Consider the following 19,098-nt stretch of genomic DNA (forward strand, 5'->3'; position numbering starts at 1 on the left):
ATTGTGTTCTCTCTCTAGTGCTGCACATCCTGCCACAACACCATGTCTTTGTATCACCTTTGTCACGTTGCTGATGTTTGGCCATACTGCCCACCAACCACTGTGCAACTCTGAGGTTGCATCTGTGTTGTTGCTGACACTGCGATACTGATGTCAACCTTGCATCTGCACTGCAACACCCTCTCATTTGATGTTGCTGCAACTGCAACTAAGAAGCATCCAAAATACTGAATCAACTGTGTTCAATATGATGCTTCTGTCTCCCGAGTCCTGGTTGCTACTAGTGTCTGCGCTGTCACTGAAGAATATGCGTTGCTGCTAACTCTACACTAAACCATCTGCTTTGCTTTCAACACTGAACTGCGCTCCTCAACACTTGAATGCTACTAGTTTGCCACTGTCACTCAAAATTTGACTACATCTCTGACATTAATCCATTCTGCTAGTGAATATTGTGGGCCCCCTCGTAGCCAGATAATGATCCATGAGGTAGGCTCCTCAAGGACCCTGCCAAAATTTGTAGCTTTGTGGTACTACAACTCCAAGTCACCCCACCTCACTCCTGGAGGTATGGCTGCCATTATCGCGAAGTCTTCCTCCAACCTGGAGGACAACTTGTGGATCTCAATTGGTGCTGCTTGCTTCTCTGACTTGTCCTTCTTCCTGAGAAGACACTGCGTGCTGTAGTGACTGAGCTCACCACATCTGAAGCACTTGACCTTTGATAGGTCCTTCTTCTTCCTTCATTGCTCCCCATGCCCCTGATTGCGACCCTTTGATGCGAGGGCCACATTTTCCTCCTCCTTCACCACATTCAATCCCTTGCTACTATTGCCATTGATCGAACTCTTTAAAAGAGCTCGCCTCAACTCCTCTTGTTGTAAGTCTAACCACATCCTGTCCCATTCTGGTAGCTTGTAACTGCCCAATATACTTTGGACAAAAAGCTTGCCACTCCTCAAAGACATTGTTCAGTGCCAATCTCACTAGCTTTGTTGGTTGAGGTGTTGCCCCAACAGCTGCAAACTGATCCAAACCTCTTGAATCCTAGTGAGGAAGGGATCCATGCCTTCCTACATCCTAATGCATCTCATCTTTTCTTCCAGGAACATCTTCCGTTGCTCGGAAGTGCCCTGATATAGTGTGGAGAGAGCATCCCACATCTCTTTGGCAGTATCCTTGCCAGCTATGTGTGAGACTATATGGTCCCGGACTCCATCCAGGATCAACCGCTTCACCTTCGCCATTTACTTCCTATATTCTTTTAGCTGATCCGCATCCTAGGGAAATGCCACAACATTGTCATGTAGAGCTTCAGGCCATATTCATCCAACAAGAAAGATGTTTTAACCTTCTAGATGACATAGTTGGAGGAACACTCCAACCTATGCTAGTCTCTAAGCCTTGTTGTGGCCATCTCAAAAACTGTCGAAAACTTCCTCTTTCTCTCTGCTTGGTTGTTGCTCTGCTACTCGCACTCCTTTCTGGAATGCGCAGATCTACTAGTTGCTGCTACCAATCTGCTTGGAAAAATTGAACCTCTGAGACTTGAAGTTCCCTAAGAGAAATTTTCCCTTTGTTGTGTGTGCTTTTCTCTTCCACCTAACATTGATTCTGCAACTGCAAAACCCTTTTGCATCCAACCAAGGAATCTGCTCAGCGAAAATTTGAGTTGCAGCTGCTCCCTCTGACTGTTGAAATCACAATCCCGGGCAATTCAATTTTTTTGCAACCCTGCAACTGAAAATCGAATTCCTGCCTCAGCAACTCAACCTCCCTGTCAAGGAACTGCGTTGCCTCAAGAATTTCGACCTACTACTCCCACTAAGCAGCGAAATTCTCTTCTCCGCTTCAGAGCCTCCGAGCGCGAAATTCTCTTCTTCGCTTCTGAGCTTTCTAGGTTGATCACTCACGCTATCATACCATGTGAAAATTCCTAAAACTGAAATCCTATTGCAGCAATTGGAATTTATTTTTCTAATTGTTAATTATTTTAACAAATTATCTACCACGGCAATATCAAATAAATCACACTGCAACCTTCACAAATAAAAACTGTGGAAATAATAGCGTTCGAAACTAAGAAAATACTAGCACACCCACACAAAAATGACGTCGTTATTTTTGGATGAATATCCCCGGAAAAACCCAATGTGGGAAAACTAGTGCAGCAGTGAGGGTTTTTATTACTATGCAGCAATGAAATTATGAGTACGATCTATGGTTGCCCAACTGGGAATCCAAATAGCAAGAAAATCTGGGCAAAATTATCTGAGGGAATTACCCTTCTTCCACAAGCAATCCCGACACAAGTTCTCTTCGGAAACTCATCCTCTTGGACTCTCTGCATCAACCTTTGCGCTGCTTTGTGCAGAACCTATGACATCTAGCCTCTAAACTGCCTCTAATGAAGTCGTTATGCATGTTTCTGCCGAGGAAATTGCTTCCCCTGCACTTTGGACCCTTTGTCCGGTCTCTAGAACTGAAAACGAATTTCTCTCTAGCTAAATCGAATTGCTTCCCTCAAGCAACTGCGCAGTGCTCTGTGTTGTCTCACTGGGAATAACTCAGTCCCTTGTTGTTGCCTCTTTGATTCTGGAAAACTTCCTCCGGATCACTATCTCTGCCCTTCATTGTCTCTGCTTCGATCGTTGGCTCTCCAACCACTGTTGCTGCTCTCTGGAAATCGAGATGCCAAGGAAATCAAACTATTGGCGTGTCTAGTGTGTCTTCTCCAAGTGCCCATCGACTTCCTCGTATAATCCACTATCAAAGCACCAATGGCCAAGATTAAATCTTAATCAATGGCTAGGATCATCTTGGAGTCGGTTTGTGTGAGTTTCTACATAATTCACACCTTGACTTAATTAATTCTAATTAATTAACCATATTCCCTAAGTTTAGACTTAAGAAATTTTTAAAAATTGGTTAATAATCTAATTAAGCTATCTCTAAGTGGAATTTCCAAAAACGATTTATGGGATTTGGAGATCTCATGTATTCTAACCTCTCCACCAAATTTCATGGCTAGAACACATCCGATGCTACAAAAACTGATAAACCACAGTCTGACAAACAATATATACAATGATAAATATGAACGATAAATACTGGAAGAAATTAACAGCCTAAAGCCATCTTGACCCTAGACCTATAAAGCACTGAGAGAGGGATTAAATCCCTCAAAGTGTTAACCGTTTCGTTTATAATAATACATATTTATATATTTTTTGTTATAAAGTGATATATTTGGCCGACATATATAGCATTAAAAACAGAGCTGACATGTCTTCCCTGTACTGGGATGTAGAATGCGCCTCCTAGCACAATCAATATAGGCAATATGTGAATGTACATTTTAATAAGTTAACAAAATAGATAATTATATTCCAAAAAATAATAATAATAATAATTCTTTTATTTTGATTCTTAGACACATCTGCGACAAAGCTCCAAAATATTCCCTGACAATTCAGAGTCTAACTGATATTTTTCACATGCAAATGAAAGCAAATCAAAATACACCCAAATCACTCATTAACCTCCCAACCATTAAAGCTATCAAGATTCAAATTTCAATGGACATTTTGCTGTCCATTAATGGAGAAAGAATCATAAAATACATGTCTGTCATCACCAGAGTCAATGTTTTCATCAACTGTGTCTTCAGCATCAGTAATAGTAACATCTGGTTTGAGCTGTGCTGAATGAAGTAGAGGTGGCATAACAATGTTCATGTATGGCAAGAAATCCTGCCCAAGGCACTTGCAAAGACGAGCCCATGCCTGCATGATGTTTAAAGAACAGTTATTCAGAAATCTCACACAAAGAAGTTCAAATTTATAGCAAGAATCCATAAACAAAGCAGACAAATCTTCACCAGATATGATGGATTCTAAAAAGGATGGTTCATGGCATATGTGTCATCCAGATTATAGAGATCTCAACAAGATCACCATTAAAGATAAATTTCCTATTCCTATTCTTGATGAATTGTTCGATGAATTACAGCAAGCCATTTTCTTTCAAGTTTAAATTATAGACCTGAAGCATGTAGCTTATCGTTGGATCATCATCCTCCATAGGTGAGTTCTCGAGATTCATCAGCATATCCATAACCTCAGTTTACAAAAAACGTGATGAGCTGACACAACACAAACAATACATCTAGGGCATCCTGTATACATGACATTCTAGACACATAAGTTACAGCCATCATAATTTAAATCATGCTAGTACGCATATGAATCTCCACAGAATAACAGCAACGCTGCATGCACGTTCAGGTCTTGCACCAGAATACAGAAACCAAGACAACTACAGATAAGAACATTTTTAGACAATAAAGCCATGTCAAATCTAGTTTCAATTTCAAATGCAAGAGTGGGCAATACTGTCTTGAACTTCAGTTGACAAAAATTAGTGTATAGACTATATGAAAAACAATAGCTAGCGAAAGGGAAATTGAGTGAGCCGGAGGGATTAACCAATATGGCCACAGCTTCGTATCTGCCTACTGGTTCTCCCCTTGCCAGGGAATCGAACTGCACACCTCTTATTTCGTTCCTCAATGGAGAGATTTCAGGGATAGCTGTAAGCGCTTCGTTGAAGATTTCATCTACGAGAAGCGTGCGCAAGGACGTTAGAAGCGTTGTAGCTGAAAGATTTCGTGAAACCCTAGGCGTATCGACACACCGGCCTCACAGAGTTGTTGGCAGAGATGAATGGATCTCTTCTCGTACAAGGATCCGTAATCGACGGTTTCTTTCAGGGGGCAAAGGAGCCGATCCGAGGGGCGATGCCACCAAGGCTAGGCAGAGGAAGACCAGAAACGCCGGCGCCTGCGACGTCAAGAGAGGGAGAAGGCTCGAACACGGGAACGATAAGAAGGGACCTGAAGGTTTTCATTCGGAAAATGCAACCAAGGAAAAGAGCCCGAATGCAGCAGATCTGCCCCCTTACACAACAGATCGGGCAAAATCCGGTAGGGATTACATCGACCTGGAAGCGGCAAACAAAGAAAGGGGCCTGCATGCAGCAGATCTATCCTCTCCAATTATAGATCGGGCCAAATATGGCAGATCTGAGATGGAGCTAATTGATCTGTCCAGATCCAGGCAGAAGATAGGGGGCACCCGCCAGATCTAAAAACCAATGTTGCACGAAGCGGGAGCGAAGCGGAAGCGTCATTTTCCAAAAATCTAGGAAGCGAAGCGTCTGCTATATATATATATTTTTTTATATTTTTTTGCATTTATACTCAAAACAAACATCCCAAATACCAAATTAATTGTAGAAGACATGAAAACATGCATATTTTTGCATAAATCAAGATAGATATGGCATCCATGATTCCATTGTAGTTACTAGTATGTACAACAATCATCTATATTCTAGCTATTACAAACATACATCAAATTTTTAAGCATATTATAAAACATAAAACATTTAAGCATATTATAAAACATAAAACATAGAGCATATTATGATTTATCTAGCAAGTGAGCAACTGTCAACATTTGTCATGTCCAAAATTCAAATAATAATGTTTACTATCAGTAGTCTTAAAAATAATTTAATCCATAATAAGAATTGTTTTTGGGAAGACTTCCTATTTAATTTAATTTGAAGTAAAATACTACGGTTTTATTGTTAATCTAAAATTAAGATTTAGATCATTTACATATTAATCTCAACATAGTTATATGACATTACATTTAAAATTTGATTTAAAGTTTTGGCCCCCAACGGCACCAGAGATTGCGTGTTTATTTAGTTTTTTCACAGCGTTTGTTTTTTTCATTCGAATGAAATTTGAGTTACCGTTTTGGTCCCACACGGCTCCATAGATGACTTGGCTATAGCAATGAAACTTGATTTACCATTTTGGTCTCAAACAGCTCGCTAGGCTAGATGACGTAGCTATCACAGCTTTTTCAGAGATTTTGTTTTTATGAAAGTTTTTTCACAGCTTTTGTTTTGTTTTTTTTTCAATTGAAATAAACTAAATAACTCGACTGCTCTGCATTATTTACCCCACTCTCTATGCTTCATTATGCTGTGGACGCTCTTTTTCTTTGTTGCTTTTGCTGTAATCTATATATCGTCTTTTCAGATTGCAGTTATTTGTTAAATGTAAAGCCCTGAGAGGCAGAGAAGGACGCCAAAGGTCACCGTAGAGTTGGGCATTGCGCTGCCTCTGACGTGAAGGATTTGAAATTCAATCCTCTTCAGATGTTTCAATCCTTTTGGAGTGGAGAAAATGCGTGGATGGTTTTGATGGTCGATTTGGCACATGCTTTGACGGTTTTGCAATTCAATTAAACAGAGGATTTATTTGATGCTTTTGCATTTCAATTACAGTTCGGAGGATTTATTTGATGGTTTTGCAATTCAATTGAATTCCCAAAAACCAGGAATCGCTCCAAAATTGCGGAATCGCGCTTCGGAAAAAACGGAATCGCGCTTCCTTTGACGCTTCCGGAACGCTTCCGTACGGGACGCGATTCCGGCCTAGGATCCGGGGGGGGGGCGCTTCCTGCAACTATGCTAAAAACCAAACCCATAAAATCGGACCTGGATAAGGCAGACTCAGTGGATCTGAAGGCATCCTCATCAGATCTATGGTTCCAAATCTTTATAAAGCCCCCCTCTGGGAAAACAACCCCAATCTGGGTACAAGCTTCAGACAAAGTCTCAAAACTGAAGAAAATCATTGCCAATTACATTGGCCTTCCGGAAGGATACCAACATCTACTCTCAGAAGGCAGGTCGATACAAGATCACTGGACAATAGGCCACTACAACATTAAGCCAGGATCTAACATTATAGTCAACATGAGGCTTCGGGGAGGTGCAGCAGCCAGCGGATCACATATTCCAGGCTCTTTTCGTGATGCAGTCAATGGGTCCAGTACAAAGAATACAGGCTCCTTCAAGGACGCGGTGAACGGTAAAGGGGAAAACATTCAACCCAAACCAGCACCAGCACCAGAACTACCAGGTCCCTACATTGTGGAACAAACACTGGAATCTCCAACGATCCAAGTAACTTCACCGGAGGTAACTAGTCTACACACTGATCTAGCCACTCATGCTGTTATATGTAGATTTAATGGGTTCTGGCCAAAATCAGATGCCCTGCATCACTGGATCCTCTCAACATGGTCACCTGACTGTGAAATTCACCTATGCTCAAAGGGTTTCTTCATAGTTCGCTTTACAACAGAACAAGAACGTGACAACATTATCAATCAGGGGCCATGGTTCTGGGGAAAGGCTGGCCTCTTCACCATCCCCTGGTTTCCTGAATTTGATGCAATTACTATGAAAGTAACAACAGTTCCAGTTTGGGTGAGACTGCATAACCTCCCTCTACATTTCTGGCACGAAAAAGTTTTATCAGCCATTGGAAATTCTTTGGGGAAATTCCTTAAAACAGATGAAGAAAGAATTAACCAAGGAATATTCACCTATGCTAGAATATGTGTAGAAGTGGATCTAAGTCTGGGGCTACCTGAACACATCACACTGAACTATAATAATACGCAGAGGATACAATCGCTTGATTATGAAAATACAGCATTCAGATGCCTTAGATGCATGCAAACAGGGCATCTTCAAAACACCTGCCCTCTGGGCAAGAAGGACCCCAAAGTGAACAAGAAACAACCAAAAAAGCCGAATGGATGGCAGCACACCGATTGGAGGGAAAAAGAGGATATGCAGACGCCAGAGCATACAGTGAACCAAGAGGAACCTGATACAAATATGGAACAGAACGGCACACAGGAAGAAAAAGCACCAGACCCTCAAATGGAGGACCATTTTCAGCAGCAGAAAATTCCACAGCTGGAATTTAGTGGCAATAAAAGAACTCATGGATCTGAAGGATCAGAATCCGACAAAGAATCTCCAGTGAACATACAAGAGCACCCGCAGGCCATCATTGTTCCCCCTCCTGACTCACAGGGTTGGCGTAGGGTGGAAAAGAAGAAAGGCAGAAAAGTATAGGCTTGATGTATTTGTAAATTTTTTATTTTTATTTTCTGTTTTTGTCCTAACCATGGACAGCTATCTGCATATGCTCAAAGCATCTACAAAATGTAATTTATTTCAACATGAATATAAATTACGACTTTTTCTACGGGAAAAAAAAGAAAAACAATAGTTAGCCGATATATGTGTTGTACTATTTGATATAGGAATTATTTCAAGAAAAGATCAGATAATGTATTTCCCTTGATCCTCAGTTCTCCCATCCTATAAAATAAAATGCCATGAGACATAGGGAAAACTATAGGTCAGCCTAACCCTCTTCACTAAAGCCTTAGTTATATCAAGTTAAAAGAATGCCTCTAAATAATTACCGAATATCAAACAGGCATTGTTAGGTGTGACAGGATCTCAAACCAACAAATGTAATCCACACAAGAAGACCTTCAGACTAGAAACCATTATTGAGAAAATGTATTCGTTGATATAAGCATAGATGTCTTGACTGTTGGGAACAACCACCTATGTTCCAGGCATGCATCTCCTTGATAAGAAGGATAACATTTAACCAGTGCTAATGCAGAGTACATTCTTTTATCCATCCAATGAAAGCATCTGCAGCCCAGATCTTTTCACATAAAGCAAACAAAACATGAAGCAAATGCAATAAATTTTATCAAATCATATCTAGATTTGCACAATGTCTTCTTTGGCAGTAGACATAAAGAACAGTTTGATTGGTTGTAACTTATTGTACCTATAGGTGGCCAGTACTGGTTCAGAATAGATGGAAAGTCCATTTATTTTTCTTAAACACCTTAATTTAACAACACAAATCCCATGCTTGAGCTTTAATTCTTGGGAAGCCAGTCTAAATCCACACCTCGATCTAAGCTAAACTTTAAAACAGAGAAGCAACCAAAGGTTTCTTGTAATGAATATAAATGACCAGCTTAAAACACTAACTACTGAAATGAGAAGCCTAAAAAACTACCCATAGATATGAGCAAATTAAAAAGGCACTCACAAAGATAAAATTCAAGTCCACAAACATATACTAGCTTTGAAATTTGCATGTGCAATTACGAACTCTCATAAAATGTTTTTTCAAGAATCAAGCATGGATTCCGGTACAAAATTTAATCCATATAATCATCAGGAAAAATAAAAACTAGAAGCTCTTTTAGAACTCATGGCCGTAAAGGATAATACAAGAAAATACCCATCCTTCCAAAAGACCACATCTTTATAGAAACTATTCTGGCGTACTAATCCTTAAATGCTACCCTGTTACTGCCAAATTTCCTTCAACTAGGTTAGTGACAAGTACATCATGAATATCCTTCAGCTGCTGCTGAAATTTGCCAGGTGTCCGTATGCATGGTTCATGAACCAAAGCAGTACGGATATAGGATTTTATGGTTAAAATATCTTCCTTTTTAATCTTACTGGCATCCTCTGGGTTGTCAAACGAGGATAACACCACAGCAATATCTCCATCTACTGTCACTGGCTCCAACCCAGCTGTTTTCATGTCACTGTAAACCTTTACAGCCATTTCAGATTTTCCATGCTTGCAATATGCATATAGGAGAGCCATGTAAACATCGGCATTAAATTTCAAGCCATATTCTAAAAGTTCTTTGAAAAGGGATCCAGCTTTTTCCGGGTCATCTGAAGAACCAATCCGGTAGAGTAAAGCAGTGATAGTTGTGTTGTCGGGACAAATTCCGTCACGCAGCATGCTTCGAAATAGTTCCAAAGCTGAACCATATAGGGGACCACTAGAAAGTCCCGTAATCAAATTTGAGTATATCTTTAGATTTGGTTTCAAACCAGTATCTTTAATAACACGAAAAACTCTGAGAGCTATTTTGAATTGCTTTTGTGTTGAAGCAGATATGATGAGCTCATTGTATACTTGTAATGGTAGCTTAATACCTTCCTCCTTCAGTTTATTTAACAGCTTCATTGTGGCTGAGAATTTCTTTGACTTTGTCAACCTCAAGACAAGAGCAGAAGAAGTGTGTTCATCATGCTTAAAACCTGAATTCTTCAACCAATAATAAAATTCCAATGCAATGCGTGGATTCTTCACTCGCTTGATCACCAACACGACTTGATGACTCTTCCAGTCCACAGATGCAGCCTCTAGAGCTGCAATAGTAACTGGCGTCCAAATCTGAAGGTTTTTTGTGATTTCAGAAATGCTAAATATGCCATGCTTATTATCCAGCTTCTGATGTTTGATTGCTGGAACAGCCTTCAGGAACGGTTCAAAATTCAGAAATTTGGCCCTACTCTTTTCATCAGGCCAAAGTTCCTGCGCAATTACTATAGCTTCATTCTCCTTCCCTTCTTTGACTAAGTGGTATATTACATCGGAATAAACAGGACCTGCTGAAAGGCCATATTCTTTCATTTCCTTAACAAGATCCTTTACCATGTCGATGTCACCTGCCTTTGCATATGCCTCCATAAACAAACCATATATAGGAGGACTGGGATGAATCTTCATTCTTTGCATCTTTTTAAATATTTCAAAAGCAGCATCAAGATTGCCAGCTTCATAGAGAGTTTTCATGAGAGTGTTGAAAGTTATGACGTTGGGGAAAACTTGTTCTTTTACCATTTCACTATACATTTCTGTCAGTTTCTTATATTGCTTGCCCTTGGCAAGAGCACCAATCATAGCAGTGTATAATACCACGTTAGGTTTGCAGTTGTTCTCCTTCATCAGATTGTAAACATTGATTGCATTTTCAATGTCATCAGCCATTTTGTATGCATGTATGAGTTGAGTGTATGTTACAACATCCATATCACATCCATTTTTAGACATATCCCCAATAATTGACTTCATTTTCTCTACATCTCCAGCCTTTCCCAAAATACCTATCACTGCATTGTATACAGCCACTGTTGGCTTGAATCCATCTTGATTCATAATCCAATTGAAAAAACCCATTGCAACCTCAGTAGGCATCCTTTCATTCAAAACCATGGATACAATTCTCGGAGTATAGATACCATTCAGCCCCTCCAGTCTCCTCACTGTTGATGAATTCCATCCATCTGCCCGTAGTTGCTGGTATACTTCATCAACTAGATTAGGCCTTCTAGAAAGCCCGCTAATACCTCGAGAACTATGAAAAACAGGCAAATCCAATGTACCTGGAATATTTGATGCAGGACATAAATCTAGTGAACCAGATTGTTTCAAAGGAGACAACAAGTGGAACTGATTTGACCTGAATATCTGTCTGCTACAGCCATGCCACAATCGGATGGCTGCTGGAATATTTTGTAATGGTGACCCCACAGAAATACTCTTATAGAGAATAAACCCTGAAGTTGACATATCGCAGAGAAATTGCTCCAAAAAAACCTCTGAAGGTTGGAGGAGTTCGGTCTAAGATCATAGAGTGGTATTATGCTGTCAAACTGCTCAGAATCTCCTCCCAAAAACCTGCCACCAACACAAAAGACACGGACAGTAAGAGCAAGTTGTGCTATGACTCAGTTAAGTTGAATGGAGAAGGAAAAATTGTAATGGCGTTCCGCCCGCTTACCTGTAGCTAGGCCGTCGAACATTGCTAGAGTTCCACTCTGAAATAACTCTCAGGAATCCACCCGCCGTCTGATAAATTAGCCGTCGACGAGGGGAGTAAGGGAGATTCGTGAATGAGCTCCGGAGAGTCAAAGAATCTGAAATCGAAACCCTCTGTTGCAGAGACAATGGCGGCTCCTGAGCAAAGTGAAACTAGTTGAAAAGGAGTTAGGTGCTTTTTTCCCTTTTTCACAAGGGAAAACACACGACTTCCTATTATTCATTGAGACATAATGAGGTAGGTTTTTTCTTTTTATTTTTTTCTTCAGAGTTACATAACTTGCTATTTTTATTGAATCAAAGTTACATATAGATGCAATTTGCAAAGATGTTGTCAAATAGCTATAAATAATTGATATTTTAATTTTTTTTAGAGACATCTAACCTCTAACAAAATGATAAAAGTTCAAACCCAACATATATATTTCTCACTTTTCCGAATAGATCTAACATTTATTTAAAATAGAAACTCCAAGTTAACATAGTCCTCCAAATGATGTTATAAGTATTAATGATTTTTTTTTTTGAGATTTATAAGGATTAATGAATTTTCTTGTGAGATCCAGAAAATTTTAAGAAGAAAGTGATAATTTTACTGTAAACTATTACATCATTCGGAACTTTTCTTTCAAAAATTATTTGATTCCTGCAAATCCAAATTCCCCGAGTCCAGAGAAAGGAAGGGTATGAAATTTTTTGTTTTCCATAATCCACTTCCCAAGACTATCTTCGAAGTCTGATCCTTCCTAGGTACCCTTAAACTATAACTTATCTTTCAAAGTCCTCCAAACAATTTTTGCAAAAGGGCAGAAAATAAATAGATGAGAAATGGATTCATATAACAAATATTTGGTCCCCTGAAACCTCTTTTATGTAAGTTATCCCAAGTATGAATTTTCCTTTGAAGAAACAGCAAACTAAAGCATTTGATTTTCAAAAGTAAATGTAATTTCCATAAAAGGGAATACCACCACTTCACATTGTATTAAGAAATGTGAAATGGCTTTGTGCATTGAAATGTTGTTACCTTGTCTTCTTTTACATTCCAACTCCACATAATTTCATCATTTGAATCTGACAAACGAATGTTTGCTTGAGAAAGTATCATAACATAAATGTCCCATTCAGATGCAAGTGTTCCTTATAGTCCCAAATCTACAGTAGAAAGCCAATAGGATTAACTAAAACCTATTCAGTTTTACTTAACTCAATCTAAAGATACCTTTTAAATGCATAAAATTAATGAGATCTTCATTAAGACAAAAGGAATCTCTACTTCCCATAAATAGATCCCTCTCAATGAAAACATGTCTCCCATTTCCAATTTTCCAAGATAGCCAAGAGTCTAACCATTTGTAAGAGTGCATCATGCTTCTCCAAATTATACAAAAATTCCTCCCAATCTTTGGTGACTATTTTATCCAAGAAATAACTGACATGAACGACATTAGTTGGTTCGAAACGTCGACCAAATCCTAATGATGTGATTAATCCATAAAGACATTCATCTACAATATGGATCACAAAAGTCTTAGATCTAACATTATTCTTCATATATTTACTTTTCATAATTTGTGAGCAGAGACCCTCCCTAAAAAGCCCCCTCCAAAGACTTTTCAAGTTTAAAGCTTGGTTATACCAAGACAAGTTCCTAATACCCCAACCTCCTAGTTTTTGGGGAAGAGAAATGTGTTCCCAATTAACAAGGTGAATTCCTTCTTTCACACTCTTTCCAAACCAAAAAAAAACTTAACATTTTTCGTCTAATGGAGTCTAAGATGCTTGTTGGAGCCTTCATAAGAGTCAACCAATAAACAAGAATATTTTCTAAAACAACCTTTACAAGGACCAAATGACCTCCCAAAGAAATCCATCTATACATCTAGTTATTAATCCTTTTCTCCACTTTTTTTAGAAGCCAAAATCAATCTTATTTCCTGTAACCATTAGGTTTTAAAAAGAAACCTATATATTTCAAACCTCCTTCTAAAGGTTTAACATCAAATGGCATAAAAAAATTAATGATGTCCAAATCCTACTTATTCATCAAAGACTAATAAAAGGAGGATTTAGAAAGGCTAAAGACTAATAAAAGGAGGATTTAGAAAGGGTAACCACTAACCCAGAGGCCTCACAGAAGAGATTAATAATTCTACTAAAAGCTTCCCAATCCTTCACCGAACCAGAGCCAAATAATAAGACATCATCCACAAATAAAAGATGTGTTACCACTTTTTGAGAAGCAACTTTAATTCCTTCAATCTTACCAGTTGTTATTTCCTTACCAATCAATCTGCTTAGTCCTTCTATTACAATGAGAAACAACAAAGGTGATAAAGGACAACCTTGCCTTAGCCCTCTATAACTCTTAAAAAAACCAAAAGGTTTACCATTAACAAGGACAACAAAATTTGCTTAAGATATACATGCCATAATTCACTTGGTCTCTGCATAATCCAGGCCAATCTAGAGTAAAATCAAATGAAGAAAGGACCAACTCACCTTGTCATAAGCCTTTAAATCCATCTTGAAAACAAGATAAACTTTTTTCTTCATTTTGATAGAATGAAAACATTCTTGAGCCACCCCAACTACATCATGAATTTGTCTATTTTTTAGGAACCCAAAGTGCTTTAGTGAAATTGTCTCTGCCAATTTTAGTTTTATCACATTTGAAATGATTTTAGTAATGAGCTCATAAATCAAATTACACAAGGATATTGATCTGAACTCATTAAAAGAATCGGGTCTTAAGACTTTTGGAATAAGAGCAATATAAGTTGCACTCAAAGCCCCAGCCATTTTTCCTTGTAACTAGGATTCCTCAAAACCCTCCAGAAGTTCCTCTCCCATTAAAGAGAAAAAAATAGAAAAAATTCTACCAGTCAATTGTTTGGCCCTAGATTTTTATCTTTCGAAAACTTCATAAAAAAAATTACAATTCTTCAAAAGACATTTGTGCCCCAACCTTAGAAGAGTCTTCCTTAGAAAAAAACCTTTGGGTAGTTTTGTAATACATGTAGTTGAGAAACAATATTTCATTTTTGGGTTTATTAATGTGTAGAGAAATGTGTTTTAGCAACTTCCTCCAACTCCAATTGCTTAAAATTCTACCCCATAATCATCGATCAAATCTGATATAAAAATTTTTAATTCTTCTCTGATTAACTACCTTATGGAAAAATTTAGTATTATCATCTCTTGCTTTGAACCAACTCATTCTACTTTTTAATCTCCAAGTTTCTTCTTGTACTTTTAGGACCTCCCTCTTTCTTATTTCCAATTTAATCAATTCTTCTTTACGAGACTCTGAAAAAAAAAAAAAAAAAAAAAAAAAAGAAGAAGAAGAGAATCTATACAAAACAAATTATATGCCTCTTCAATCTCAAGTAGTTCCCATGTAACAACCCTGGTTAAAAATCCATGTAAAATTAATAAAGGTGAAATATAAGCTTGGTCATGGGACACATATTCCAAGTTGAATGTTGGGAAAAAACATAGTGATGGGGATCACTTGTGATTAATTAATGGCCATGGAAATTGTCAAAGGCAATGGCTAAGGCTTTGGAAAGGCAAAGTGGCATTTATTGGCATTTTATTTATGAAAATAATGGAAATTAGGAGAAAAGGGAGGTGAAAGGTCACAAGTTGCATGTGAGGAGGAAAATGAAGGAAAAATAATGGGAAATGAAGAAAATAGAGGCCTCATTGATAAAAAGGATTATGAGGATTAGTTTGTAACCTTTTGTCAGTTTAGTTTTGGAGCTCTCTCTCTATTCTCTTGCTCTCATACTCTTGGACACTTAGAGTTTTCTTGGAACACTCTTGAAGGAGTGTGGCATACTTGGAGTTTTGAAGCAAGAAAGCAAAGGAAGAGTAGGAAGGTGCAAGAGGACATCAGGATCAACAACTACAGAGGGTTTTGCTTGCAGGTACCGAGTTGCATGTATGTTTTCCTCACCAATTTTGGCATGCATGGCATATGCATGTGGTTTCTTGGTTATGATTTGTCATTGGCATGGAGGATTTTCTGGATTGACAGTGAATTTGCCTAGCCATTTCCTGAATAGCCTGTTGGAAGTAATTCTTCCATGTCATGTGTAGTTGTCATTGTGGGTTCTTAGGCGTTAGTCTAGAAGGTCTAGAAGATGTTGATTCTTATGTAATGAGTTGGAGTCATTATCTACAGGTGTCGAAGTCAGTGTGTAATTTCCTATATATGTAACTGTTGTAATGAATAATAATATAGTGTGAGATTTGTATTGTGCAAAATCACTCTCTGTTCTAATTTTCTAATATGGAATCAGAGCTGGCACTGGCTTGACTCCCTCAAGGGAGGACCAGGAAGATGTAAGAAAACTCGAGTGTTATTGTTTTTGTAAATATTAATATAGGTGTGTGCGATTTGGCATGTGAAATCAATTTTATTTTTTTCTCTAAGTTTATTTTCTTGTGTTTTGTTAAACATTTGCATGGTGCTGGTGGGAAATACCTCTCCCATTCCTGATTGTCGCTGCGAAGATCTGCAAAAGAAGGCCCAGGAGATTGAAGTTGAAATTCAGGCGCTCTCCAGCTCGAGCTGACCTGATGATGGTCAAGTAATTATCGCAGAGTTGAACACGCCTCAAACAATCTCTCTCTTAATTTATCTAACATGGAATTGGGCCAGATCCTGTTGAGAGTCGCTGCCAACTAAAGACAAGAATCCAGATCTGTTGCCTATGGTCACCTGATAATAATGTGGGAGCAGTGGTCAAATCTGCTCGCTGGAATCCGCCTCGATCAAGCGTAGAGCAGAGAGACAAGGTTTAGATTTGAAACAATGTCCTCCTCAACAGCGTCATCTTTCAGTCGTCTTTTAGTGGACCTGCGTACAATTTTATGTGGATCATCAGCATCAGATTTATTAAGCCATTGAACGCAAAGATCTGAAGCAAATCTTTGTAAAGATCATCCTAAAATGAGACCAACAATTTTTAGCATGAATCCCAGGGCAAATTCTTCAGGGGAACATTGTGGCCGCAACCGATGTCATTGGTTCATCTAGCATCATGTTTATGGCACAACAAGATTTGGATCTCAGATCTGGTGCAGTGGAGTTCAATGGTCTTTGTCTGAGATATTAAACTTCATTTAAGCCAACCAAACAGAAATATTCGGAAGGAATAAGGAAGAGGCCTTGGGGTTGCAGTGGTTCGTGCTCAGTGAAAGGCTCCAAACTGTACCAGATAGATGCCAAGTTCGGACTAACTACTTGCAAGAAATTTGAGCTATGCATGATACGGCCAGATCTAAAGCTTTATGCATTTGTCTGCATGAACCCTATGTAATTTTTCCAAACCTGTATGGAATGAGAAACCAAGGAAATATGACAGATCAAGAAGGTGAAGATCTTGGGAGGCAATTGGGTGTTTCACGAGTGAAGAAATGAGGGCTTGGGTGATTGCTTAACTTAATATAGTTTTGTTTGTGTGTCTTTTATTTCGTGGTGTGGGGTTTGATATTTAGTTGTGTTTAAATTCAGATTAAAGAAGGATTGATGGTTCTTAAACTGGAAGCCCCGGTGTCCGAAATGTCAATTATTGTGTGTTAGTAATTTTGGTTATGAAAAGGGTTGGTGGTTCTTAAACTGGAAGCCCCGGTGTCTAAAACATCAATTCTTGTAAGGTCAAGTTGTTTGATCAGCTCTTGAGCACATTCAATATCTAGACCTCCATCCTATCAACTGACGGATAGTCGAAAGCGAAATATCCAACAGATGGTCATTGGTCCATAGGATGGCTCTTATCCCGGAAGCCCCAATGTGTCGAGTTGTCAATATTGTTGATCATGCAAAGTTCATCAACAATGGTCAGAGGCGGTTACGTTTTAAATGGAGGTCAAGTAACAACTCAAAGATGTGGTGGTGAAAGAGCGAAGTTTGTGAGATTCCATAGTGGATGTGGGTACTGATGAAGACTAGTGAGACATATATTTATTTATTGTTGAATATGTTTTTCATGTAAGCATTAAGGGAGGGTGTTGGAAGTAATGCTTCCATGTCATGTGTAGTTTTCATTGTGAGTTCCTAGGCATTAGTATAGAAGGTCTAGAAGATGTCGATTCTTATGTAATGAGTTGGAGTCATTATCTACAGGTGTCAGTGTGTAATTTCCTATATATGTAACTGTTGTAATGAATAATAATATAGTGTGAGATTTGTATTGTGCAAAATCACTCTTTGTTATATTTTTCTAACATAGCCATGGTGTTGTGGGTTCATTTCCTCTTTTTTTTTCTAGTTGGTTCTCATGTTCCTTTAGTTGTGGGTTGAGTTACTAGTTCCTGGAGCCTTGGTTGGACAAATGCTCTAGAGCCCTGTAATAGCTTAGGTTGAGTTACTAGTCTTGGAGCCTTGGTTGGACAAATGCTCTAGAGCCCTTGGTGGGTTGAGTTACTAGTGAAGCCTTGGTTGGATAAAGGCTCTAGAGCCCGGGAGTAGCTGTGGGTTGAGTTACTAGTCCTAGAGCCTTGGTTGGACAAACGCTCTAAAGCCCTTGGTAGGTGGAGTTACTAGTCCTGGAGTTTTGGTTGGACAAACACTCTGGAGCCTGACAACAATTGTGGGTTGAGTTAGTAGTCCTGGAGCCTTGGTTGGAACAAACACTATAGAGCCCTGGACAACTTGGGTAGAGACCAATTTGGTGATGGTTAGTGATGTCAAACCATGAGGTGGAATCACTTATTGAGGGTTGAGGTGGTTTGGCCTTTAGAAGCCTTAGATGGTTTTGATTGATTTGTTTTATGAGATCCCACATTCATGCTTGGAATATGGCATAAGGGTGACTAGCTGAAAGAAATATTTGGTTCAGCCTAGTCTACGATCGGGTGGTTCATGGAAGTCCCATACCTGGTCGACTTATGCAATCATCAATAATAACTCTCCTTGTCCATGGCATTTTATGGGTAAATCTACTTGTTTACATGTGGCTTATATGGTTGTTATATCCTTGATATTTATGTTGGTTATATGTTGGTTATGAATGAGTTTTATGAAAGTGAAAATGTATGGTTCCCATCATGTTTTGGTTAATCATTGAATGTACAATGAATATGTGACTTAATATATGGTAATGCAGTTATTGTGATGAGGCATCAATACTTCTTAGTGATTCTTAGATAAGTATGAGACCCTTATGCTTAGATATGTTGTTTAAACCTATAGAATGCATATTTGTGACATGTTTGACGAAATGCATGTCATGGCTAGTAGGGGTCCATTCAATTCCTTGTTCAAGTAATTACATTTGTATCATTATTCCATTGTTATCTTTCATTTATGGAAGTGTCATGGAGTTTTGGGCAGTGACCTGAGCCCTGGGCCTGAAAAAGTGGCACAGAATTCAGAGTTGCAGGCACAAAACTGCTTGGGAAAGTCCCTAGTCGCAGGCATACCCATGTTGTGGGAGCGACTGGAGGGTCCCAGTCGCACTCATGCCCATGTCATGGGAGTG

General features: G+C 38.7%; 2 protein-coding genes across 2 annotated transcripts; both read right to left on the bottom strand.

Moving 5' to 3' along the window:
• Positions 1-3,320: 3,320 nt before the first annotated feature.
• On the bottom strand, positions 3,321-4,853 carry LOC149141161 (uncharacterized). Its single transcript, XM_089453173.1, has 2 exons — positions 4,045-4,853; positions 3,321-3,785 (listed from the first exon to the last, which is right to left on the bottom strand). The coding sequence occupies exons 1-2, from the start codon at positions 4,114-4,116 to the stop codon at positions 3,576-3,578; spliced, it is 282 nt and encodes a 93-aa protein (XP_089309299.1). The 5' UTR covers positions 4,117-4,853; the 3' UTR covers positions 3,321-3,575.
• Positions 4,854-9,053: 4,200 nt separating this feature from the next.
• On the bottom strand, positions 9,054-11,839 carry LOC149141162 (uncharacterized). The gene is made up of 2 exons (XM_089447603.1): positions 11,568-11,839; positions 9,054-11,464 (listed from the first exon to the last, which is right to left on the bottom strand). Exon 2 carries the CDS (start codon positions 11,354-11,356, stop codon positions 9,278-9,280), a length of 2,079 nt encoding a protein of 692 aa, XP_089303729.1. The 5' UTR covers positions 11,357-11,464; positions 11,568-11,839; the 3' UTR covers positions 9,054-9,277.
• Positions 11,840-19,098: the final 7,259 nt, after the last annotated feature.

Source organism: Pinus tabuliformis, chromosome X (genome assembly GCF_031772625.1).
Source record: "Pinus tabuliformis cultivar Carrire ecotype Pingquan chromosome X, CPIR1, whole genome shotgun sequence".
Classification (NCBI taxonomy): Eukaryota; Viridiplantae; Streptophyta; class Pinopsida; order Pinales; family Pinaceae; genus Pinus; species Pinus tabuliformis.

Excerpts from the sequence above, each read along its gene's own strand:
- LOC149141161 (XM_089453173.1), bottom strand. The coding sequence starts at position 4,116 with ATGGATATGCTGATGAATCTCGAGAACTCACCTATGGAGGATGATGAT. Across the intron at positions 3,786-4,044 it reads CGATAAGCTACATGCTTCAG|GCATGGGCTCGTCTTTGCAA; the intron begins GTCTATAATTTA and ends AACATCATGCAG.
- LOC149141162 (XM_089447603.1), bottom strand. The coding sequence starts at position 11,356 with ATGTCAACTTCAGGGTTTATTCTCTATAAGAGTATTTCTGTGGGGTCA.